This window comes from Sus scrofa, chromosome 13 (assembly GCF_000003025.6).
Source record: "Sus scrofa isolate TJ Tabasco breed Duroc chromosome 13, Sscrofa11.1, whole genome shotgun sequence".
Classification (NCBI taxonomy): Eukaryota; Metazoa; Chordata; class Mammalia; order Artiodactyla; family Suidae; genus Sus; species Sus scrofa.
In genome coordinates, this window is record NC_010455.5 from 34,429,076 (window position 1) to 34,453,811 (window position 24,736).

The following is a 24,736-nucleotide window of genomic DNA, read 5'->3' on the forward strand; positions in this document are numbered from 1 at the left end:
CCTCCTCCTTTCTACTGAAAAGCAGGGCATTAATTTCCTGTGAGAGTTAAGGAGCAAGGTCTCGTGTGCCCTGGCGCAAAAAGCCAAACTCTGACAGAGTGTGTTTATAGCAAAGTAAGGGTCCATTGCACGGTGCCAAGCAAGGGAGTGGGAGACAAGTCTCAGATCGAGTGCAACTTGGTCTCTGAGCTAGGGATATTTTTAAAGGGAAAGAACAAAGAAGCTGGGATTAACGATTGTTCTGGGACATTTCTGTAGCTTATTTTAATCATATTTTCAGGAGCCATGATGTCTCTGGTTTACAGTTCTCTGGCCAGGCTTGGGAGCCTGTTAGTTCATTTGCCCTGGAGAAACAATCTGAATTTGCATTTTTTTTTTTCGGTCTTTTTGCCTTTTCGAGGGCCACTCCCACGGCATACGGAGGTTCCCAGGCTAGGGGTCGAATTGGAGCTATGGCCGCCGGCCTACACCACAGCCACAGCAACGCAGGATCCAAGCCGTGTCTGCGACCTACACCACAGCTCACGGCAAAGCCGGATCCTAAACCCACTGAGCAAGGCCAGGGACCGAACCCACAACTTCATGGTTCCTAGTCGGATTTGTTAACCACTGCGCCACGAAGGGAACTCCCTGAATTTGTATGTTGATGATGGTTTCTACAACAGCAATTTTAGTCATCTGACTCTAGTTGAGAGTGTTCAGTTAGCACAGGATTGTGGTCAAAGAGGACAAGAAAGGAATTGAGGTCAGAGGAGACAAGAAAAGGAATAAAGTTTTGGTTGGAGAGATTAATCACAAACTTGGTAAGAGAACTCAGTTTTAGGGAAGATTGGTTTTGAGAAAGGTGCCCTCCCCACACCAGGAGATGGGGAGCCAAAACTGAGATAAATCTCTACAAATTACCTCAGCAATCTTTATTTTCCATTAGTTTCCCCCATATATTTACTTTCCCACAATGTACTGAGAAGCTCATACCCCTTTTGCCTTGTCACATCTCCAAAACTGATCATTCTTTGTTAAAAATGCTATATAAGCTCACAGGCCTAATGGCTTTTTGGGGGTTTTCACTTCATTTCTGTGAGGGTCCACCTATCCATATAAAATCAACTTTGTTTTCTTTTCTTTTTAGGTCTGCACCTATGGCATATGGAACTTCCCAGGTAGGGGTCAAGTCAGAGTTGCAGCTCCTGGCCTATACCACAGCCACAGCAATGCAGGGTTGGAGCAGTGTCTGTGACCTATGCCACAGCTCAGGGCAATTTGTGATCCTTAACCCACTGGGCAAGGCCAAGGATCACATCTGCATCCTCATGGATGCTAGTCGAGTTCTTAACCTGCTGGGCCACAATAGGAACTCCTGAGATGAACTTTTTTCTCTTGTTAATCTGTCATTTGTCAGTTTAATTTGTAGAGCCTCAGTCAATGAACCTCAGAGAATAGAGGAAAAAATTTTTTCTTCCCTTACACCATCTTTGCCCACCTAACCAATTATTTTCTTGGACTGAAGTTGCTTGTCACATTTCTTTTCTTTCTTTCTTTTTTTTTTTTTGTCTTTTTAGGGCCACACCCACGGCATATGGAGGTTCCCAGACTAGAGGTCAAATTGGAGCCAAAGCTGCCAGCTTATGCCTCAGCCATAGCAATGCCAGATCCAAGCCACATCCTTGACCTATGGCCGAAGCTTGCAGCAACGGTGGATTCTTTATCCCACTGAGCAAGGCCAGAGACTGAACCCACATCCTCATGGATACTAGTCTTGTTCTTTATTTTATTTTATTTTTTTGTCTTTTTGCTATTTCTTGGGCCACTCCCATGGCATATGGAGGTTCCCAGGCTAGGGGTTGAATCCGAGCTGTAGCCACCGGCCCACGACAGAGCCACAGCAACGTGGGATCCGAGCTGCGTCTGCAACCTACACCACAGCTCACAGCAACGCCGGATTGTTAACCCACTGAGCAAGGGCAGGGACCGAACCCGCAACCTCATGGTTCCTAGTCGGATTCGTTAACCACTGCGCCACAACGGGAACTCCATAGTCTTGTTCTTAACTTGAGGAGCCACAATGGGAACACAGCTTGTCACATTTTGACATTACTATTTATTGCCAAAGTGCACCTACTATCAAGGTATGTTTAAGCATTCTGATGAGCCTGTTTTCTTGGGCCCAAATTCCACTTCCTCATGAAGTTTTCTACTTCCACTCACCATCATCTCTTTCCCTTTTGTGAAATCCCTTCCACCTAGGATCTGCAGCACTTTGTAGCTGAGCATTTCTCTCTCGTTAACTCATTAAAAAGAGAAAAAATCCCAGCTTGTATTTGTGTCTGGTCCTATGCAAGGCAGTGGAAACGCAAATATTAGTCAGACCAAGTTACCACCTTCTAGGAGCTCACAGTCCAGTGTGAATCTAAACTGAAGGACATAAGCTTGGGCCTTGTTGACATTCCACAGCACCGGTGTCATGTAAGCAGCTGGGCACCTTAGCCTCTGGCAGCTGCCCCCTTCCTTAGAGAACAAGGTTAGCTGATAAGGAGAACTGCATTTGCTACATGGTTACTCATCTAACCACCTCTTTGACTCCAGCATAAGCTGCCTGCTTGAAGTCAGGAAATAGAGCCCTTACCCTAAATCGTTACTATTTAACCTAAACACTATTACTAGTTAAGGTTTAAAATAACTTAACCCACTGCTTTGCTTCTGCACCCCTGCTTAGGCATGCGTACCTCCTCCCAACCTGGGTGTAAGTTTGCTTTTATAAACGCGGTCCGTTTCTTTGTTCGTGGCTTCACACTGTTTTAGGCACTCTTTTAGGCAGTGTGTGGCCCTGGCCAGTAATAAAGACTCCTAATTTGGCTTTTTTTCTCTGTTGGAATGGTCTCTGTTCTTTTACTGTATAACAAAACCTTATCTTTAAATGCATCTTGTGAGTAGCTGTAGGGTGGGATGGGGATTAAAAAAATGGATATAGGAGTTCCCTTTGTGCTGCAGTGGTTGATGAATCCGACTAGCAACCATGAGGTTGCGGGTTTGATCCCTGGCCTTGCTCAGTGGTTTGAGGATCCGGCGTTGCTGTGAGCTGTGGTGTAGGTCACAGACGAGGCTTGGATCCCCATTGTTGCTGTGGCTCTTGCATAGGCTGGTGGCTACAGCTCCAATTCGACCCCTAGCCTGGGAGCCTCCATGTGCCACGGGAGCGGCCCAAGAAATGGCAAAAAGACTAAAAAGAAAAAGATAATATATCTCCTGCTAACAGTCTGATATAACAGCGCTGGCACAGTAAATGGTGTCTGTTTATGAGAGTCTGGGACTAAATAATGAGAGGATGCTCAAATTTACACCCCCTCTTCTGGCCCCCAGCACTGTCGGAATGTAATTACAAAAGCAGAAATTTCTCAACTAAGAGTACCACTTCTTACTCATCCCAGCAGCTAGACAGAGCGTTTGGTCCACCTAGAAGGCACTCAGGAAACGTCTCTTGAGTGTTGGAGGAATGAATAAAAGCATTTCTCCCGAAGAAAACATTAGTAACAACAATGTACCCTTCTGCACCTTTTTTTTTTTTTTTTTTTTTTTAAGGTCCACACCGGGGCATATGGAGGTTCCCAGGCTAGGGGTTGAATTGGAGCTGTAGCGGTGGGCCTATGCCACAGCCACAGCAAAGCGGGATCTTTAACCCACGGAGTGAGGCCGGGGATGGAACCTGCGTCCTCGTTGATACTAGTCCGTTAGCTATAGCTGAGCCACTAGGGGAACTCCAGGAATTGTCTTTTTGTATAAGGGAAGGTAACAAGCCAGGCTCAGGGTGAGAGCGGGGACTCCGTGGGAGGCCTAAGATCTTTCGTGTTTACACACTGCCTGTGTGTTCGAGAACCACGAAGCAGAACTCTCTTGCTGAGTTGGAGCTGTGATTTGGTCGCCCAAGGGAGAAAGGGTAACCGGAGAATTGTGGAATAACAGCGGTGAGGGGAAAGGATGACTTAATATGGCGCCAGAGTGGATGGGTTGTGTAGAGTGATTTTTCCTCCCGCTTGATTAGTCCAGTGCCTGGCACCTAACAGTAGGTCGGAATGATTTGAGACTGATGGGATAATACAGAATAAAGGAGGGGGACGGATTACAGCAGTCGGTGAAGCGGGGATTATTATTCCACTGTGGAGATGAAGACACTGAACCCTGAAAGTGCCTTCAGCCGGGGATGTAGTCGGTCAATGATGAGCCAAAACCCCGATCCAAGATGCCAGTCCGGATCCTCCAGCAGCTCTCCCTAGAAGTCCCAGCCCCGCCCCACGCACTAAAAGTTCCGGATTCCGCCCCGCCCCCTTGGGGGACTTCCGGTCACGAAAGGTGGGATCCGCGGCCTGGAGCTGTGGGGCAGTAAAGTCCGCACCGCCAGGGCCACCGGGTACCTTGGGCTTGGTGACGGCGGTTGCTGCCCTTTATTTCTCGGGTCACTACTGGACGTTACGCGGCAGCCATTTCCTTCGTGTTGGCCTGAGGCCTCGGCCCCAGGGTAACGTCATTTCCGGGGCTGGGCGGACAGGCGAAGGAGGAAAGGGCTCCAGCCCCGCTTGGTGGGGGGAGGACTCGAGGCGGGTCTGCTCAGTATTTCCGGGTTTTGCGCAGGATCGCTGGGGGTTTTAGGAGAGGCGTTGTCACGAGTTGAGTTGCTGGGTTTTGCAAATAAAAAGGCAGGGCGTGTAATTAAATTCGAATTTCAGGTGAACAACAGATAAGTTTTTAAGGGTTCCTTTGTGGCTCAGCGGGTTAAGGATCTGGGCGTTGCCCCTTGCAGCGGCTCTAGTCGCTGCTGTGGCGTGGGTTCCACCCTTGGCCCGGGAATTTTCACATGCTCCTGTTGCGGCCAAAAAAAAAAAAAAAGGAGTTCCGGTGGTGGCTAAGCTAGTATCCCTGAGGACGCAGGTTGGATCCCTGGCCTCACTCAGTGGATTAAGGATCCCGAGTTGCTGGGAGCTGTGGCAAAGATTGCAGACGCAGCTCGGAGAATTTGGCATTGCTGTGACAATTGGTGTAGGGTGGCAGTTACAGCTCCGATTGGATCTCTCGCCTGGGAACTTCAGTACGCGGTGGGTGGGGCCCTAAAAAGACAAATAATAATAATAAAATTTTTTTAGTATAGGTATGTCCCCAACATGGTATGGAGGTTCTTACATTTAACAAACTACTTGTTTATCTGAAATTCAAATTTAACTGAGTGACTTGTACTTTATCTGGCTACCTTAGTCTTGGGCGCCCCCTGCCCTGGGCTGGGATCCTCTAGGCCCCTATCCATCAGAGAAACTGGTACAAAGTTCACCCAGGCTGAAAAATCAACTATTGCTACATGCCAAAGGGCTTTTACCTCTAATTCTAATGGCCCAGCCCCAGAGGTCCTAGGCCACAGCTGAGCCCATTTTGGATCCCTTTGTGTTGCCTTTCACAGCTGATCTGGGGCATGCTTGGTTCTCTTCCGGGAAAGCTGAGTTTCATGTAGACTAAATGGCTGAAGGCTAGAAGTTGCCAGGTTTTTTTGCTTTTTGTTTTTTCCTTCCTCCCTCCCCTCCCTCCTTCCCTGGCCATAGATTGAATATGCTGCAGCTGTGGCGATGCAGGATCCTTTACTGCACCAGGCCAGGATCGAACCTGCCTGTATGAGCAACCAGAGCTGCTGCAGTCAGATTCAGCAGGTTAAGGATCCAGGCGTTGCCACTTGCAGGGGCTCTAGTTGTGGCTGTGGCGTGGATTCCATCTCTGGCCCAGGAATTTCCTCATGCTGTAGTCGTGGCAAAAAAAAAAAAAAAAAAAAAAAAAAAAAAGGAGTGCTCATGGTGGCTCGGTGTTAACAAACCCCTGCTGTAACCATGAGGATGCAGGGCTTCAGGGCAGGAACTTCTGACAGGTTGTTTTTTATTTTTTGTTTTTGTCTTTTTAGGGCTGCACCTGAAGTTCAGGTTCCCAGGCTAGGGGTCAAATCAGAGCTGTAGCTGTCTGCCACAGCCACAGCAATGCCACATCCAAGCTGTGTCTGTGACTTACACCACAGTTCACAGCAACGCCGGATCCTTAACCCACTGAGCAAGGCCACGGATCGAACCTGTGTCTGCATGGATGCTAGTGTCAGATTCGTTTCTCCTGAGCCATGATGGGAACTCCTGCCGGGTGTTTTGAGTGTGGGATAAGATGATGTTTGGGTTCCATTGTTAACAGTGGACAGCTTCAGAGAGTCCAGAGATGTGCAGGGGAGACTATTAGTCTTAATCTCATTCCACTTTTCTTTTTACACATGAGGCCCCATGAGAGAAATCGAGCTGTCCTTGTGGTGGATCTGGAGCCTGATTCCCAGCCCCTTTCTCTTGCTCTGTCCACACTTGCTGCTGCAGTCAGCTGTCAGCATTTATGGTGGGCATTTATTAAAGTAATGCCTTTTTTTTTTCTTTTTCTGTTGTACTTGTAGCATATGGAAATTCCCAGGCAAGATGGAATCTGAGCTGCAGCTGTGACCTATGCCTCTGTCAACACAGGATCCTTAACCTGCTGCATCACAGCTGGAACTCCAATAATATCTTTTTCCTTTGTCACAGCCACACCTGCGGCATATGGAAGTTTCTGGGCTAGAGGTCAAATTGGAGCTGCAGCTGCAGGCCTACACCACAGCCATAGCAACACCAGATCCAAGCCACATCTGCGACCTACAACACAGTTTGCAGCAATGCTGGATACTTAGCCCACTGAGTGAAGCCAGGGATCTAACCATCATCATCACGACACTATGTTGGGTTCTTAAACTGCTGAGCCACAATGCACATTCCAGTAATGCCTTTTTCGAGGTGAGCTCTTTGGGACTTTATTGTCCCTAAACTCCTCTGCGGCCTCTTGACCTTCACCTCAAGACTTCTTTAGCCTTTACTGTGCCCAGTGGGGAAAATGACTACTTGGCCTCAGCTGTGGGAGCTTGGCCTTTGCCTGCTCCAGCCACACGGCTCTCACCTCTGTGGGTGGTGTGACCCAAGACTGGTTATGTTATGTCAGAGCCAAAAGTCATGTGTTCAGCAGGGGTGGGTCTGACCATGTAGGTGGAAGGGCATCCTTTTCTGTCCAACAGATTGGGCCCCATGGTACCTGTGGCCATGTGGTGTCTCAAGACTTCTTCAAGGTTTTACTATGAGCCAGACTTTGCTGCGACTGCTGTTTTGAACCTGAACCTCTTGAAGGATTGACCCCGAGTGCTAGAATTCTTCAGTCTATGTGCCTCTGGGCCTGCCTGTTGCCCTGTGGATGCATTCTAGGCATGCCTATCAGTGTCCTGGCAAACCTACAGCCTCCTTATACAGATCTAGCCTTACCAGGCTCCCCATCCCAGGGCTATGAGCTAATGAAATAGAGCAGGCTGGAGGTCACTGGGCTTGAGGTCAGTTAGTGGGACAGCCAGCAGCCTTATAGCCACAGAAGTGGTAAAGAGGCAAGGAAGGAGTACCAGAAAGGGGCATTGCCCTGGGTGAGGCTCAGAAGTGCAGGAGGTGGAAAAGGGGTGCCTCAGGAGCCCACTGTTAGTAATTGTTCCCCCTGTGAATGATTAACTCTCAGCGCGATCTGGAGGAGGGCTCAGCCAACAGGACCTTTGGACTTGGGGCAGTGTCCAGAGGGCTGGCGTGTGACCTGCCGAAGAGGAGGACATGGTTGGGTGGCAGGCCTGGGCTCTGAAGACTGGTGCGCCATCAGGCCGCTGAAGGCCTTAGGAAGTCCCCTTGGACTGGCAGATGGCCCATTCTTGAAGCAGCAGCTGTGGGGTCCGCTGGGTCTGAGCCCTCAGAGCTGTGGCTGGTGGCAGCCTCCTGTCTCTGGCCTTGCAGCGGTCTCACTAGTGCTTTCTTTCCCCTAGGCAGCCATGGGTTCCAGGTGGTGCTGAAAGCAGGAGCAGTGGGGCATGGCTATAGCCCTGCAAGTCCTGCGTCACTTCGCCCGGGCCCCCTCGCGCCCACTCCTCTGGGGGTGCCCATTGACCCGGCTGGCCAGTGGCATGGCCCTGGAAGAGCAGGCACGGCAAATATTTGAGAGCACTGTGGGTGCCATGCTGCCAGGTCCCATGCTGCAGCGGGCACTGTCCTTGGATCCTGACAGTGGGCAGCTGAAAGTGCGGGACCGGAGCTTTCAGCTGCGGCAGAACCTCTACCTGGTGGGCTTTGGCAAGGCTGTGCTGGGCATGGCAGCTGCAGCTGAGGAGCTACTAGGCCAACATCTCGTGCAGGGAGTGATCAGCGTGCCCAGGGGGATCCGTGCTGCCATGGAGCATGCTGGCAAACAGTAAGGAGCCTTGGGAGGGTTACTCCCCACAATCCATCTGGAGAGGAACCTGGGCCCAGACTCAGGCTGGATCGGGGCCTCCTTCCTTCACCAGCTTCTGTTTTCTTCTGGGTATGGCCTGGCTGCACGTGGTTGTCAGAGGGCACCCTTCTTCATGTCTCTTTACCTGTATATCTGGAAATTCAGGTGGGAAGAGGAAGCCACCCCATCTCTTGCTCTCTATTCTCTCTCCCTTCAGAGAGATGCTGCTGAAGCCCCATAGCCGTGTCCAGGTATTCGAGGGTGCGGAGGACAACCTCCCGGACCGGGATGCACTGCGGGCCGCGCTGGCCATCCGACAGCTGGCCGAAGGCCTCACAGCTGATGACCTGCTGCTTGTACTCATCTCAGGTGTGGGTGCTAGCTTGGCTGGGGAGATGGGTTCCAGATATCAGACCAAGAGACCATTGGTCTGAACCAAGGTCACAGAGCAAGGGAGGCAGTAGAGATCCTGGATGGCTGACTCCTTGGTGGCCTCCCCTGAGCCGGTGGGGGTATTCCTCTCAACTGATCTTGTTGGGGAATCATGAGAGGGAACCCAGGGAGCATCTCACTCAGGGCCTTGCAGGGAAAATATCCCTCTTGTTGCTGTGTGTGTACCATTGTTACCCAGAGCTAGAAATTCGTTCTCTACCTCCCTCAGAGCCCCCTCTGTGGTCCTCCGCTGTCCTTTCCAGGTCTGCTCCCTTCCCAAGCTCTAAAAGAATAGTTCTTCCATTGTCTGCTGGGACTTGGGCTACTGCAAGGCAGGGTTCACCCTCAGGTGCCCAGGGTGTGGTGACTGTGCACACATTCTCTATATGCCCACATGGGGGCACCCTAACCCCACCTTTCTAGCCTCCACTTCCCTAAGATAGGCACTGCTGGCCTGCTCTCCTGGTGGGGAAGTTCCTTTGCCACCCATCCCCTCTGCTTGAGGTCTTCACTATCTCTGCAGGTGGGGGATCGGCGCTGCTGCCCGCCCCCATCCCGCCTGTCACACTGGAGGAGAAGCAGAAGCTAACCAAGCTGCTGGCAGCCCGTGGAGCCAACATCCAGGAGCTGAACACCATCCGGAAGGCCTTGTCCCAGCTCAAGGGTGGGGGGCTGGCTCAGGCTGCCTACCCTGCTCAGGTGTGTGGGTCCCTTCTTCCCCAGACAGGCCTGGGCAGGTGGAGCCAGGTCCACATGTGCCAGGGAGATGTAAGGCAGAGGCATGGTGCAGGAGTTCACAAGGCCAAGTGTTCTGCACACTCACTTGAGAGGGATGAGAAGTGGGCAAGGAGATGCTCTGGGTGGTGTGAGGGCGTGTGGATGGATGGAGGCAATTTGTCGTCATGGGCTCTGGGGCAAGGACCAGGTGGGACTGAGCCTTGCTTCTGCGACCCCTCCCCAGGTGGTGAGCCTGATTCTGTCCGATGTGGTGGGAGACCCTGTGGAGGTGATTGCCAGCGGCCCCACTGTGGCCAGCGTCCACAGTGTGCAAGATTGCCTGCACATCCTCAATCGTTATGGCCTTCGTGCTGCTCTGCCACGTTCTGTGAAAACTGTGCTGGCTCGGGCTGACTCTGACCCCCATGGACCACATGCCTGTGGTCATGTCCTCAATGTGATCATTGGCTCCAATGCACTGGCACTGGCTGAAGCTCAGAAGCAGGCTGAGGCACTGGGTTATAAGGCTGTGGTGCTGAGCACAGCCATACAGGGTGATGTGAAAAATGTGGCCCAGTTCTATGGGCTGCTGGCCCGAGTGGCTGGAGCCTGCCTCACCATGCCTGCGGCTGGAACCTCTGTAGAGGAGGATAAACAACTCTATGAACTGGCGGCCCAGCTCCAGCTCCCAGATTTGCAGCTGAAGGAGGCCCTGGAAGCTGTGGTGGGAGCTCAGGGGCCAGTTTGCTTGCTGGCTGGTGGCGAGCCCACAGTGCAGTTGCAGGGCTCAGGCAAGGGTGGCCGGAACCAGGAACTGGCCCTGCGTGTTGGAGTGGAGCTGGGACAGTGGCCATTAGAGCCTATTGATGTGCTGTTTTTGAGTGGTGGCACTGATGGGCAGGATGGGCCCACAGAGGCAGCTGGGGCCTGGGTTAGGCCTGAGCTTGCCAGACAGGCCGTTGCCGAGGGTCTGGATGTGGCTGCCTTCCTGGCCCACAATGACTCATATACCTTCTTCTGCCGCTTCCAGGGTGGGGCACATCTGCTGCACACGGGGCTGACGGGCACTAATGTCATGGATACCCACCTCCTGTTCCTGCGGCCTCGGTGAGGCATAGGTCACATTTTAGGAACCTACAGGAGGTCTGCGGGGCGGCATCCTAGAGCAGACCAGGGTTTGTCCCCAGGGCCTCACCAAGCTTTACAGCCTCTCTTCACCTTGGTGCTGGCTGCTTGGTTGCCCTCACCTCCCAGACCCAGGGCCTGTGTGTCTTATTTCCCAACCAGAAGGCAGATGGGGACTCTCGTCCACTCCTACTTTCAGCCATGGCAGCAGGTATCCCTGAGGACCAAGCCCTGGGCCAGTTTGCTGTTCCCAGTCTTCTCCCCCAGGCAGCCCCCTGCTCAGCTCCTGCCCCCGTTTCTTCTGTGGTGTGAAGCAAGGAGGACTGAAAATAAAAAGGACCACACCAAAAAAAAAAAAAAAAAAAAAAAGAGTTCCTATCCATGCATCGGGGGAAAGAAATCCGACTAGGAACCATGAGGGTGCGTGTTTGATCCCTGGTCTCGCTCAGTGGGTTAAGGATCCAGCTCACAGCAGTGAGCTGTGGTGTGGGTTGTAGATGTGGCTTGGATCTGGTGTGGTTATGGCTGTGGCTGGCAGCCGTAGCTCTGATTTAGCCCCTAGACTGGGACCCTCCATATGCCACAGGTGCGGCCCTCAAAAGCAAAAAAAAAAAAAAAAAGGACCACACTCTGGTTCTCAGTTCATCTTTCTTCAGAGCAACAGAGCAAAGCCTAGCAGGGAGCGGCTGAGAAATGGGAGCAGTATCAGGCAGCAGCCCCAGCTGGAGTTCCCTGTACCCTTCTCTGCAGGGCATGTGTTTCACTTAAACAGCAGCCTGGGAGGCTTGAATCTGGCTCCCAATGAGTTTGATGTGGGTGAGCAGAGATCCCCAGGAGGACGGCCTAAGGATGTCAGTCCCTGGGGTCCAGGAAGGACTGGCCACCTGTCCAGCTGTCACTCTTCCCTGTGGCATCCCTGCCAGGTCTGTCCACCCTCTGCTGTGTGCCTCGCTGGGCGTATGCTTACTGCCTGCCACCAGTAAGCATATTCCTTTCTGTCTTGGGACAACCCTTAGGCAGAGACAGTACTTACTTCATTTGAGCTACCTCCTGGATTTCCAGGGGCTACCCCTGGCCACTCAGGACACTGGGCCTCGTTTCCTTGTGCCAGGCCCATTTTCCCAAGCTGAACACCTGCAGATCGTTTAGCCATTCTGGAGACACAGTCCAGTTCTTGGTGCCAGCCTACGGTAGGGTCTCCAGTGCTATGGTGGTGGGTCAGAGCAGTGATGGGGTTCAGTAGCCCCTCACCCCTACCCCTCTACACCTGGTGGGGAAGAGGCCAATGGGGAGGGGTGCAAGAGTTGAGGGGTTCCCTTGACCAGGCTAGCAGCCTGCACTGGGAGAGAGAAGGCAGCTATCCTGGCTCTCCTTGGGCCCCTTTGCTAAGTGTCCCAGCCCTCCGCTGGCTGTCCCCGCCGTGCGCCACGGCTCCAATCCCTATATGAATGAGCAGTAGAATCACATAGGAATAAAAAGCCATAGAGAACAGCGAGGCCTGGGGCTGCTCCTGCTGGCCCCCTCCTCCGCCCTGGCCGTGCTCTCTTCTCTGAGGGTGTGAGGGGCTCTGGACCAGGGCTGGCATGCCCTGCCCCTGAGAAGCCCCTCTCTTCTCCACTTGAGTTCTGGACAGTGCAGCTTGCAGATGGTTCCTGGTGGGCTAGGGATGGGCGGGAGATGAGCAGGGCCCTGGGGGCCAGGGGGATTTAGGGAAAAAGGAAATTCCCACCTCTATGTGATGCTGGGGCTCCACTTTCTTTCCTTTCCTTCTGTCCTGGCAGGGGGTTTGTACTGATGGGAGGTGGTGGTGGGGCAATCATTGTCTTAGGGGGTACTGTCCCCACATGGCCCTGCCTGTGCCCTTGTGATCCTCTGGTAACCTCTAGATATGCCCTGTCCCTGCTTCCATCCTTGCCCTCAAGGGCGTGAGTGTTAGTACTAGGTGTCAAGTTCCCAGCAAGAATGGGAAAGGAGGGCTCTGGCTGTGGCAGAGGACCTGTGTGCCACGTCCCCAGTGTGTGCCTGTGTGCACGTGGTGGTATGTGACATGCCAGTGTTGGTGTTGGCATCCAGGAGTCGGAATGCATCTGTGTGAGCACACAGAGCTCCTCAGCCCAGGGGCTCTGCTGCTCCCTGTGCACCAGACTGCTTATGTGTCTGCTGATGGGGTTGGGTGTGGGTGAGGTCTTGCCGGAGGCTACACCTGTGGCACCTTGGTCCCTGACCTGTGCATGTGTTCGTGGGGGCTGGGAGACCAGAGGGTAGATTTTACCTAACTCATTAGTCTTGCCCATTTGGTAACCTCAAGATGAGAAAGGCTATATCTGGCTGCCATCTAGATGAAAATATGAGATGAAGCCTACATGGTGAGTGTTCAGTATGACTTTTGCTTCGTAAATGTCAATTATGGGTCATGATAACTGTGCCTATTCCATGACTCTTGACATCTGTCTCTCCTTGCTTGGATTCCTGCTGTCTTTGTTCCTACCTCATCTCCATCCCCAGAAACTTTCCCTGCCTACTGCCTTCATGGATCCTTCCGTTTTCTGCACTTAGCATGAACTGAGAGCAGCTGGGCAATGGGCCTGGCCAGCCGTTGGTGTCTGCTAATCCAAATCCCTTTGTTTTATAAAACAGAGAGGGAAGGTAGCTTGTCTGGGGCTGCTCAGCAAGGGTGCCACAGAACCAGCATGAGAACCTGATTGGGATCTGCCTGACCATCCCCTGCCTAGCCTCTGGGGCTCAGAGACCCTGGGGCCTGGCCAGGGTTCACCCAGACCCAGGGACCCACTCCTGCCTCCCTGCTGCCTCATCAAGAACCTGGGGATGGTGACATGACCACGCTTGGCCTCTCTAGGGGTCCTCAGAACAGCTTTGTCCTTTGCTCTTGGCTTAGATTTCATGGCTTTGTTGTGTGTGTGATTTGACAGAAAGCCACTCTCAGTTGGGAGGTAGCCTTTGCACAAGGGTGTGTGTCTCCATCCACATGCACATCTGTGTGTGTGCACTCAGGGACATGTGTGGGCATGTGTGTATCCAGTTCAACCCACAAACAGTCACTGAGTGGGCCTCTGGGCTGTGCTCTGCTCCATCCTGGGATGGGGGCACACACAGTTAGGTGTGATTAGAATGTCAGGGGAGATGGTGATACAATTTCAGCAAGGAGACCATAAAGACTTGGCAGAGGCCAACTGGCAAAGGGCCTTGCGTGCCTGGCTAAAAGGGCTGCACTTCACACTGACAATGGTGGCAAGCCCCATGAGGCAAGTGATGCCAGGAGGCTGTCTTAGGACTTTGATGCCAAGGCTTCCTTACCACGAGGGGGCGTGGGGAAAGAGTGCTGCAGGTGGGAGAGTGTGCATCACCAGGCTCGAGAACCCCTCTGCATGCCCCTCTGCAGCCCCACCCTGGTAGGCTCTGGCCAGCCCAGGCAACTCTCTGGATGCCCACTTTGGAACCAAAGCTGGAAGCCCTGGGTCAAACACCCCTGGCAGTAACCTCTGTCACTGGGAATGTCATCAGGGCATGGGGATTTGGGGCAGAAAGGCTGGGCAGCGGTGGGCTTTGGTGAGCATAGGTATCTCACCCTCCTGCAGGCTCTCACCAGGGTGGCAGTTAAAAGACCTGGAAGGAGCCCTGGAGTGGGACTTAAGTCCTAGGTCCTTATCCTGGCCATGCCACCTTCCTTTCTCCAGGCCTTGGCTTTCCACCCTATTTAATGGGGCAACATCCTTGTCCTGCTTACCTCTCTTGGGAGTGCTGGTAGCAGATGGATGTGGGTAGGAAAGCTGTGTGGAAGGGGACTCAGGGACAGAGGGAGCAAAGGGAGAGGTATTGGCCTTGTCCAAGGAGAAGCTCAGGGAGTTCTTGGACTAGGGAGGCCCCTTTCTTCCAGGCAGGGCCAGCATTGAGCTAGTGAGGCCTTGGTGCTCACTCACTGAGGCAGAACGAGTGACTGATGCCCTCCGGCACTGGACTGGCAGTGGCAGAGGGTGGTATTCGTGTCTTTAATGGCTGCTGGGGTGCACAGTGCCCTGGGAGGTCACTGAGCCAGTGGTGGGATCATTTGGAGCTAGAGGAAGCTGATCTACCCTGGGAGAGAGCCCCCTGAGTGCTCAAAAAAATGGGTATTGAGCCCAGTTCTTCTGGATTTGGATCATGTGTGAGGGGCCTCATCAGGCTGGGGGGTGAGGGAGGGAGAGGCTTTGCCTGTCTGCAGGCCAACAGTCTCTAGCCAGGTGAGAGGATTATGGTGTGCCGGGGACTGGGTGGGGTGGGGGTGGAGAGGACACTGACACACCCTGAGTGGTGGGGAAGCCAATGGCCCAAGCAGGCTGCAGCTTGAGAGGGCCACAGAGCTGAGGTGAGCTGTACCCAGGCTGGGAAGGATGGTCTTTCTCCCTGAGACCAGGATGTCTGAAGGTCAACCCTTCCCTGGCAACCAGGGGGCTAGCTGAGGCTTTGGGCTTGCATTTTCTCAGCTCAGGCTGCCCTGGCTTGGGGATCTCTGATCTGCCTCCACCCCCCGCCCCGGACATGTTGCTGCATCTAGAAGGTGGTGTTGCTGGCTTTCAGGAGGAGGCTCTGGCCAGGGAAGAGGGCCAGGGAGAGTTGGCCCCCAGAAACAAGGGCCCCATCTGCCCAGTCCTAGGGGGACAAGTGGTCCTAGCAGCTCTGCCTCATGGGATCACCTCCCATCATGATCTTGTCCACTGCTGGCTCCTGGGGGTTTGTGGAGCTGTAGAATCTGGCCCTGCCTTAGCCAGATAACCAGGGCTGGCTCCTAAGATGCACCCCACTAGGAATCCCCCAATCCTTCCCCCACACTCCTGGCCTTTCCTGCTCCTCCTCTGGCAGCCTGTGGAGCCTCCCTGCTTGCCTCTCTGGGGAAGTGTGAGTAGCACACTCTTCCCGTCCAGCTCTGTCTCTAAATCTCCAGCTCTAGCTGAGAAGGGGGCGGGGCCCCTGGCACCGGCGTTTCCCCCTTCTCTCCACTCTCACCCACCCTCCCAGCATCAGGTCTCTGGTTCTCCGAGTAGCCCTGGGTCATCTCCAGTCATCGCACTTGTAGTCCCACTCAAGATCCAGGGCTCTGTCTCCACCTGTCCTCTCCCAGCTGCCCCCACACCCCAAGGCATTCCTCCCTTTCCTGCTCAGTTCACCCGAGAAAGCTGACCGCCTGAACATCTGGGCTCCCACATGAATACCTACTGATTGCAACTCTGGGTAAAGCTGTCCTGGGGACCCTATCTGGGGGGAGCTGGTCAGAGACCCCTAGGGGAGGGAGTGTCCCTCCTCCATGTGGTTCTGTGGGTCTGGTGGTCAGTAGCTTGGGATGAAAGCAGCCAGCCTGTAGCACAGGGCAGAGCTCTCCTTCTTTGCCCATAGCCCCCGACCTGGGCAGTGGGAGCAGTCCAGCACCTCCCAGATCAGCAACCCCACCCCACCTCAGGAACAGGTACTTGTTGGGGTCACAGCCTCACGGACAGCTTGGCTGCTGCTACTCAGCAACCTCAAAGCCACAGCCCAGCCAGAGGCAGGGTCCAGAGCCCTGGACTCTAGGACTGGGCATTCACTTAGACCTTTAGGGATGGCACTTCTGGGCAGCTCAGCTCCCGCTTGTCCAGTCAGATCTCTCTGAGGGTCTCCCTTATCCAAGGGCCACCCACAGATGCCAGGAGCCAGGGCAGGGACAGAGCCTGCCAGCTCCTGACGAGCTTTGACCCCGCAGCCAGCTGGTTGCCCCTCTGTCCTCGGCTCCAACTGACCACAGGAGAATCTGAAATCCGGCACTCTGACTGCTGCTCCTACCGCCCTGGGCAGCGAAGCGGTGGACTGGACTGCCTGGTCTCCCCACCTGCCCGCCCCCCGGAGCTCCGGCTGCCCGCCTGGCGGTGCCCGATCCCCCAGCTCACCTCGGTGGCGCTGTCTCCTCACCAGAGGCACTGCAGTGTGGGAACTGTCCCGAGGAGCCGGTTCTCAGCTGAAACAAAGAGGTGGGAGAGAGAGAGGGGGGCAGCGGGAGAGGGAGAGGGTGAGTGAGCAGGCGAAGGAGTGGAGACTGGAGGGGGAAGAGAGAAGGGAGAGGATGAGAGAGGAGAGGGGAGGGGAGGGGAAGAGGCCATGCGGAGGGAGAGAAAGCCTGACTTCCAGGGACTGGAGGGCCAAGGAAAGAGGAAATGGGGAGGGGGCGGAGGGGGTGAGGGAGCCAGACCTAGAGTGGGGAGATTGTTAGAGGGCGGGATGTGGGGCAAGTCGGGGGGGTGTGGGCAAGAGAGGAGGCCACAGGCGGCAGCCAGTAGGCTGGGGGCTGGGCTGGGTGGGCAGAGGGGCCCCACCCCTGTCCCGTGCCAGGCTTTGGTACTTGAATGGGCAAAAGGCCACTGAAGGGAATGGGAGGGAGAGGCGAGCCGCCAGGCGAGGGCTAAGGCACTGGGTTGTGGGCTGGCTGGGAGGACGGGCCAGGGACAAAGGCGAAAGAAGAACAAAGGTGTCCGAATGGAGGAACCGGCCCCTGCTGACCTCTGGGTGCCGCAGTCTGGAGTGTCTGGGACAGAGTCTCTTGAATGGAGGCAGGTCCACTCTGGGGCAGTCCAGGCTCTGAGGTGGCAGTCTGAGGTCGAGGAGAGAGGATGGGCAGTGGGAGCAGGCAGGGGTCCCCTTCTTTTGCCTTGACTGACCACACATCAGGATGCTGGTGTCATTGTCTCTTTGGGGGAGGGGTGTTTGGTGGGGTCCAAAGCCTGGACTGAGAACTTGGTAGAGGGAGTTCCCTTTTAGGGAAGAGCATTTGGGGCCCCAAGGGAGGTGGGGAGGATGGTAGGCACAATGGGGAAGGGGAGGAATGAGAATGAAGGGAGTTGGGAAGCAGGGGTAGGGAGGGGGTGAGTTGGGAAGGAGGCTGCAGGGGGTGGGTCCAGAGCTGCAGCCGCTTTACAGGCCCATCTAAAGCAGAGACCTCCTTCTGCACGCCCCTCGATTCTTGGGCTGCCTAATGCAGACCTAATGAAGGATGGAATAATGAACCACTTCCCCCCTGCTACTCTCCTGCTGCCAAGTGCTGCTGTGACAGGCAAGGGCACCAGGGAAGTCAACTTGGGCTGCTGGGGCACAAGTCTCTGTTAGTGCTGTGGGGAGCAGGGGAGGTAGGGTGGCCTTGACCAGAGCCATCCCATCCCTCTCTAGTCCCAGGCATGGCGCCTTGGGCTGTTGCAGTGTACTCTCATGCTTAGAGGCACAGGAAGCCCTCCTAAGCCTTCTGACCAAGGAAAGTTCCCCTTCTTGTCTCCCTGGAGACTCCTTATAGAAAGTCCAGCAGGAGTTCCCTTGTGGCATAGCAGGTAAAGGATCTGGCATCACTGCTGAGGTGCAGATTCGATCCCTGGCCCAGGAACTTCCCCATACTGTGGGTGTGGCCCAAAGATAAAAAACAAAGTCCAGCATACCATCTTTCTCTGGAGAGAAGGGGAAGAGGAGGAAGCATGGGCTTGCCTAAATCTGTGACAAGGAGAGGGGGAGAGAGTCAGCCTCCATCCCCCGATGCATGGAAGGGTAAGAGCTAGATGCCCTGAGACTCTGCTTAGCCCAACTCCCTCCACCTCCTTAGGGAAGCCCTCCTGGCCCCACCAAAGAAGGCCACATCAACCTGGCTGCCACTGGTCCAGATGCCTCCTCCAGTAGCCTGGGATCCCATAAAAGGAAAAGGACCCTCCTTCCTCCCTAGTCTCCTTCTACTTTTTATTTAGAAATAATTAAAAACTTACAGAAGAGTTGTCAGAATAAGAATAGTATAAGACTCCCTCTTGCCATTTCAAATATATTTAATTTTTTTTTGGCTGCCCAGCAGCATATGGAATTCCCAGGCCAGGGATCAGATCTGAGCCACAGTTGCAACCTAAGCTACAGCTGCAGCAACACTGGATCCTTAACCCACTGTGCTGGGCCAGGGATTGAACCTGCGTCCCAGCACTCCCAAGATGTCACCGATCCCATTGACCCACAGCGGGAGCTCCAACTATTGTTAATATTTTGCCTTACTTGCTTCCCTCCCTATATATGTATTTGCTCTGTATGTGTGTGTATAGTTATATGTAATTGGTTTTCTTTTCTTTGTCTTTTTAGGGCCGTACCTGCGGCATATAGAGGTTCCCAGGCTAGGGGTCTAATTGGAGCTATAGCTGCTGTCGTATACCACAGCCACAGCAACACAGGATCCATGACCTAAACCACAGCTCATGGCAATGCTGGATCCTTAACCCTCTGAGCAAGGCCAGGGATTGAACCCACATCCTCATGGTTACTAGACAGGTTTGTTAACCACTGAGCCACAACGGGAACTCCTGTTTTTCTTTTTCTTTTTCTTTTTTTTTTTTTTGTCTTTTTGTCTTTTGTTGTTGCTATTTCTTGGGCCGCTCCCGCGGCATATGGAGGTTCCCAGGCTAGGGGTTGAATCGGAGCTGTAGCCACCGGCCTATGCCAGAGCCACAGCAACGCAGGATCCGAGCCGCGTCTGGAACCTACACCACAGCTCACGGCAACGCCGGATCCTTAACCCACTGAGCAAGGCCAGGGACCGAACCCGCAACCTCATGGTTCCTAGTCGGATTCGTTAACCACTGCGCCACGACGGGAACTCCCTGTTTTTCTTTTTCTTTTTAGGGCCACACCTGTAGCATATGGAAGTTCCTGGGCTAGAGGTTGAATCAGAGCTGCAGCTGCCAGCCTGTACCACAGCCACAACAATGTAAGATCTAAGCCCCATCTGCAACCTACAGTGCAGCTTGAGGCAATGCTGGATCCTTTAACCTACTGATCGAGGCCAGGGTTTGAACCCACATCTTTATGTATACTAGTTAGATTCTTAACCCACTGAGCCACAATGGGAACTCCTAGTTATACATACTTTTTTTCCTGAGGCATTTGAGAGTAAGTTGCAGATGTTATGGTTAAAAGGATGGTTTCTTATTTGTTTCTGTCTCTTGGAGCCAGTGTAGGGGAGCCCAGACCATGTTGTGTGGAGTGAGTGAAGGCTTGGGAAAGGCAGTGCATGAGGGGACATCATCCATTGAGAGCCTGAGGCCTGGGGGCTGGAGGGGCCTGGCCAAGGCCACCTTGACAATTGTGCTGGTTCAGAGTTAGGCTCCTCATCCCTTTCATTTTTCCTTTCCTCCAGCCTGAGAGGCAGTGAGCCGTTGCCCACCAAAGTGAGCATGTGGTGTTTGCTCGGCATGGAGCTGCAGCATATGTCTATGGAGGTGGCAGCAGACGGGTGGGGTGGAGCTGGGAGAACAGGAAAGCCCACACTGTAGCACCTGGGCACGCTCACCAGACTGGGCACTGTCTGGCCCTGGGCTTTAGAAGACCCGGCTGATAGAGGCCCCAGTTCCAGTGCTGAGGCCTCAAACTCTCGCCTTTGGGACCCTCCTCACAGCCTCATGAGAGACAGAGTAGAGATGGGGGCCCCTGCTTGACAGGTGGTCCATGGTGATCAGCTTAGTGCAGGATGAGGGCTCTGATCAGACTGGGGCTTACATGACTGTCTGACACAGGGCTGGCATTCCTTCTGTGTCCTCCAGAGCCCCAAGTGCACTGGAGTTCCATCTTGGGGCTCTCCTTCAGATGGCTGCTCTCTTATCTCTCCAACCCCCATCTGAAAGTTATGGTTAAAAAGTCTGGCACAGGGATTTCCTGTTATGGCTCAGTGGGTTAAGAACCCAACTAGGGAGTTCCCGTCTTGGCTCAGTGGTTAACGATCCGACTAGGAACCATGAGGTTGCGGGTTCGATCCCTGCCCTTGCTCAGTGGGTTAACGATCCGGCATTGCCATGAGCTGTGGTGTGGGTCGCAGATGTGGCTCGGATCCTGCGTTGCTGTGGCTCTGGTGTAGGCTGGCAGCTACAGTTCCAATTAGACCCCTAGCCTGGGAACCTGCCATATGCCACGGGAGCGGCCCAAGAAATTGCAAAAAGACAAAAAAAAAAAAAAAAAAAAGAACCCGACTAGTATCCATGAGGATGTTTGGTCTTGCTCAGTGGGTTAGGGATCTGGTATTGCTGTGGCTGTGGCGCAGGCTGGTAGCTGCAGCTCTGATTCAGCCCTGAGCCTGAGAACTTGCATATGCCACAAGTGCAGTCCTAAAAAGAAAAAAAAAAGTTTGGCATTAGAAAAAAAAAAAAAAAATCACTCCTTGAAAGATGATCTGAGCTCTGAGGCCCCAGTTTCCTCTCTCTCTCTCTCCTCTCTCGTAGGTGAAGTCCTCTTCCGCTAGGAAGACTTTCAGACTTTCAGACTTCCTCAGACTGTCTTCCATTTCACATGTCAGCCCTGTTTATTCCTTTGCTGGCTCACACTGGTGCTGTCCCCAGGGCCTATTCCTTCCTCCCTCCTGGCTGCCCCAGGTCGGGCATGTAACTGATGTCCCATAGATGGATGACGGTGGCTTGGTTAGTCCTTCATGGTCATTGGGTCCCTCTAATGCCACCGTGCTCAGTATGCCTGAGGTTCCATAGGCTCTGGGCTGATTGAGGTGGGGGCTGGGCAAGGGTACCCAGTGGAGAGAGGAAGAAGGTTCTTTAAGATCATCAGCCTATCAGGGCAAAGGCAGGTCAAAGCCTGGGTCTCGGACCACCTGTCCAGCACCTTCTGCTTCCTCCTCTGGAGCATGGGTGGGCTTGTTCAGGGCTGTGGCCGAGGGGCCTCCCTGAGTCCCACTTGGGTGACCATAGCGCCTGCCAAACTGAGGCAGGGATGCCCCCCTCCCCTGAATCCATTAGCCCCAGCCCATCCATCCATGTGAAAGCCCAGGGGACATGGGCATTCTCCCCTCACCCATCCCCCCAAGGAGATTTCAGCCAATTAGCACATACAGTATTTACTTAATTAGGGTAATGCCATAATTAGTGTAAGTTGGGCTCCATCGCATGGCTTCAACATGCAATTAGGAGCCATCAGCGGGAAGCAACATTGTGAAAATGCTCATTCAATTTTTGTTCCAGCATGGAGGCTGCAGCAGCTGCCTCTGCTTGGGAAGGAGGCTGGCAGAAGCCGCTGTGTGTCTGTGGGGGCGGGGGGAGGTGACTGCCAGCGGCTGACAGAGCGTCTAGGACAAGAGAATCGGTGGGGGCAGAAAGGCAGTTTCCAGGGCTAAGGGCATCCCTGACCCAGTCTTTCTCATCACAGATGGGCATTGCTGCCCCTGACAGCCAGGGCTCTGTTAAGAACCAGACTAGTATCCATGAGGATTTGGGTTTGATCCCTGGCCTTGCTAAGTGGGTTAGGCATCTGGCATTGCCGCAAGCTATGGCGTAGGTTGCAGATGTGGCTGAGATCTGGCATGGCTGTGACTGTACCTGTGGCGAAGGCCAGGGGCTATGTCTCCGTTTTGACCCCTAGCCTGGGAACTTCTGTATGCTGCGGGTGTGGCCCTAAAAAAAAAAAAAAAAAAACAAAAAAACGGAAAAAAGAAGTGCTGTGAGAACCAAAATCAGGCCCCAGCAAGTCTATTCCTTGCTTGGCTGGGTCACCTGGGAAGATCCTCTATCTCTCTTTTAATTTTTTTTTTTTTTTTTTTTTTTTTTGTATTTTTGCCACTTCTTGGGCTGCTCCCGCGGCATATGGAAGTTCCCAGGCTAGGGGTCCAATCGGAGCTATAGCCGCTGGCCTACGCCAGAGCCACAGCAACGCGGGATCCGAGCCGCGTCTGCAGCCTACACCACAGCTCACGGCAACACTGGATCCTTAACCCACTGAGCGAGGCCAGGGATCGAACCCGCAACCTCACTAGTCGGATTTGTTAACCACTGAGCCATGACGGGAACTCCCTAAAATTTTTTATTTTTATAAAATTTTTATTACTCAATTACATTTATAATTGCACAACAATCAAATTTGATGGCATTTCCATCCCAAACCTCCAGCACATCCCCCCATTTCCCAACCTGTCTCATTTGGAAACCATAAGTTTTTCAGTCTGTGAGTCAGCATCTGTTCTGCAAAGAAGTTCATTGTGTCCTTTTTTCAGATTCCACATGATGGTGATAGCATTTGATATAAGTGTCTCACTGGCTAACTCCACTTAGCATGATAACTGCTAGGTCCGTCCATGTTGCTGCAAACACCATTATTTCTTTCTTTTTAATGACTGAGTAATATTCCACTATGTTTATGTACCACATCTTCTTGATCCACTCCTCTGTCGAGGGACATTTAGGTTGTTTCCATGTCTTGGCTATTGTATATAGTGCTGCAATGAACATTGGAATACATGTATGGAGTCATGGTTTTCTTGGGATAGATGTCCAGGGGGATTGCTGGATCAAATGGTAGTTCTCTTTTTAGTTTTCTGAAGAATCTCCATACTGTTTTCCACAGTGGTTGCACCAATGTACATTCCCACCAATAGTGTAATAGGGTTCCCTTTTCTCCACACCCTCTCCAGCACTTATTGTTTATGGACTTTTTGATGATGGCTTTTCTGGCTGGTGTAAGGTGGTACCCTATAGTGGTTTTGATTTGCATCTCTCTAATAATTTTAGTGACGTTGAACATCATTTCATGTATTTTTTGGCCATCTGTATGTCTTCTTTGGAGAACTGTTTGTTTAGATTTTTTGCCCATTTTTTGATGGGGGTGTTTATAAATTTTGGAGGTTAATCCCTTGTCAGTCACTTCATTTGCAAATATTTTCTCCCATTATGTCTTTTCATTTTGTTTAGGGTTTCCTTTGTTGTGCAGAAACTTTTAAATTTAATTAAGTCCCATTTGTTTATTTTCATTTTTGTGGTCATTACTCTAGGAGGTGAATCTGAGGAGATACTGCTGTGGTTTATGTTGGAGAGTGGCCTATGTTTTCCTCTAAGAGTTTTATAGTATCTGGCCTTATATTTAGGTCTTTAATCCATTTTGAGTTTATTTTTGTGTATGGTGTTGGGAAGTGTTCTAATTTCATTCTTTTACATATTGCTGTCTAGTTTTCCCAGCACCACGTATTGACAGGGAGATCCTCTCTCTTAGGCCTTGGTTTCCCTGTTTAAATGGAGAGTCCATGATCTCAGACATCCTGGGACTTTCCAGAGTCCCTGGGGAGGTGGGACCCAAGGAACATGACGTCTGTCTTCCTTCCCTCCAAATTACATTGATTATAGTTGTCCCTCCCCTTTATGTCCCACCTCTGCCCTGCTGGGGGTCAAGGTCCCTCGGGAGATGGTTCTGACTGGCAATTCCAATTGCCCCAGGCTGGGCCGGCTGCCCTTCTGAGCTGAGGAATCCTGTCTGGGAGGCCTGGGCTCTGGGGGCCCTCCTAGACCTTCCACTCAATGGTGCCCTGTCTTATAGGTAATACCCCTCACTGGCTGGACTTTCCTCTCTTCCAAGCCATTCCCTGGGTCCAGAGCCATACATTCAAAGTGAGGCCAACTTGTTTGTTAGTTGCTGATTATGGGCCACCCACCTTGGGCCTGGCTACTGGGGTTAAATGGGGAGTGACAGGCAGGCTGAGGTGAAGGTCACCATTTCCAGGGGCTTATCACCTCAGGGTTCAGACAGGCCCATCCCCAAGGAGTGTCCTCCAAAATGTAGGCAGAGATAAGTTCCAGGAAGAGCCAAGTTAAACAGGTAGGAGTCTCGACTCTCTCCCTCACCAGTCAGGAGACACAGCACCTTCAGGGCCTGGGGCAGGCAAGGATTTCAGCCAACAGAGGATGGACTTCAGGGGGTAGCACCAGTGTGAGCAGAAGCTGGGAGGCTCTGGGGATGTCATCCTCAGGTGTGAGGTGTCTGGGTGGGCTCTGGGGAGCTCGAGGAAGGGGCTGGTGACTCTGGCTGTTTATGGGAAGCTCAAGGCATTCCTTCAACATCCTTAACCAAACGTCCATACTATATGCCAGGCATATGGTGTTCTAGGCTAGGGATTCAGTAGGGACCAATATAGATGAAATTCTTGCCTTCATGGAACCTATACTCTAGTGGGAGACAAGAAAATGAGAACAGTGTCAGGCAGGTACGATGCAGAAGATCCTAACAGGGCAATATGCTTAGGCTGAGCCCCCTCTCTCCCATGTGGCTTCAGTGTCAGCTGAGGCGGGCAGCCAGCATGATGGGCTGGGGGAAGGGCGCTGTTCCCACAGGTGTGGCCCGTGACCCCTGC

The 24,736-nt window shown here is 53.0% G+C and overlaps 1 protein-coding gene and 1 non-coding gene across 7 annotated transcripts; one reads left to right on the forward strand and one right to left on the reverse strand.

Moving 5' to 3' along the window:
- GLYCTK (glycerate kinase) lies at positions 4,328–10,962 on the forward strand. Of its 6 annotated transcripts, none has more exons than XM_005669627.2 (5): positions 4,328–4,510; positions 7,877–8,298; positions 8,537–8,688; positions 9,275–9,450; positions 9,713–10,962. In XM_005669627.2, the coding sequence occupies exons 2-5, from the start codon at positions 7,922–7,924 to the stop codon at positions 10,577–10,579; spliced, it is 1,572 nt and encodes a 523-aa protein (XP_005669684.1). In that variant the 5' UTR covers positions 4,328–4,510; positions 7,877–7,921; the 3' UTR covers positions 10,580–10,962. The 6 variants fall into 6 exon arrangements, with proteins under 6 accessions (XP_005669684.1, XP_005669685.1, XP_013837215.1 ...); XM_005669628.3 differs by having other exon boundaries at positions 4,329–4,344; positions 9,713–10,929; XM_013981761.2 differs by lacking the exon at positions 4,328–4,510 and adding an exon at positions 4,702–4,718 and having other exon boundaries at positions 9,713–10,929.
- MIR135-1 (microRNA 135-1) lies at positions 12,004–12,093 on the reverse strand. Its single transcript, NR_038482.1, has one exon. It is a non-coding gene; the product is annotated as a microRNA 135-1 (primary transcript).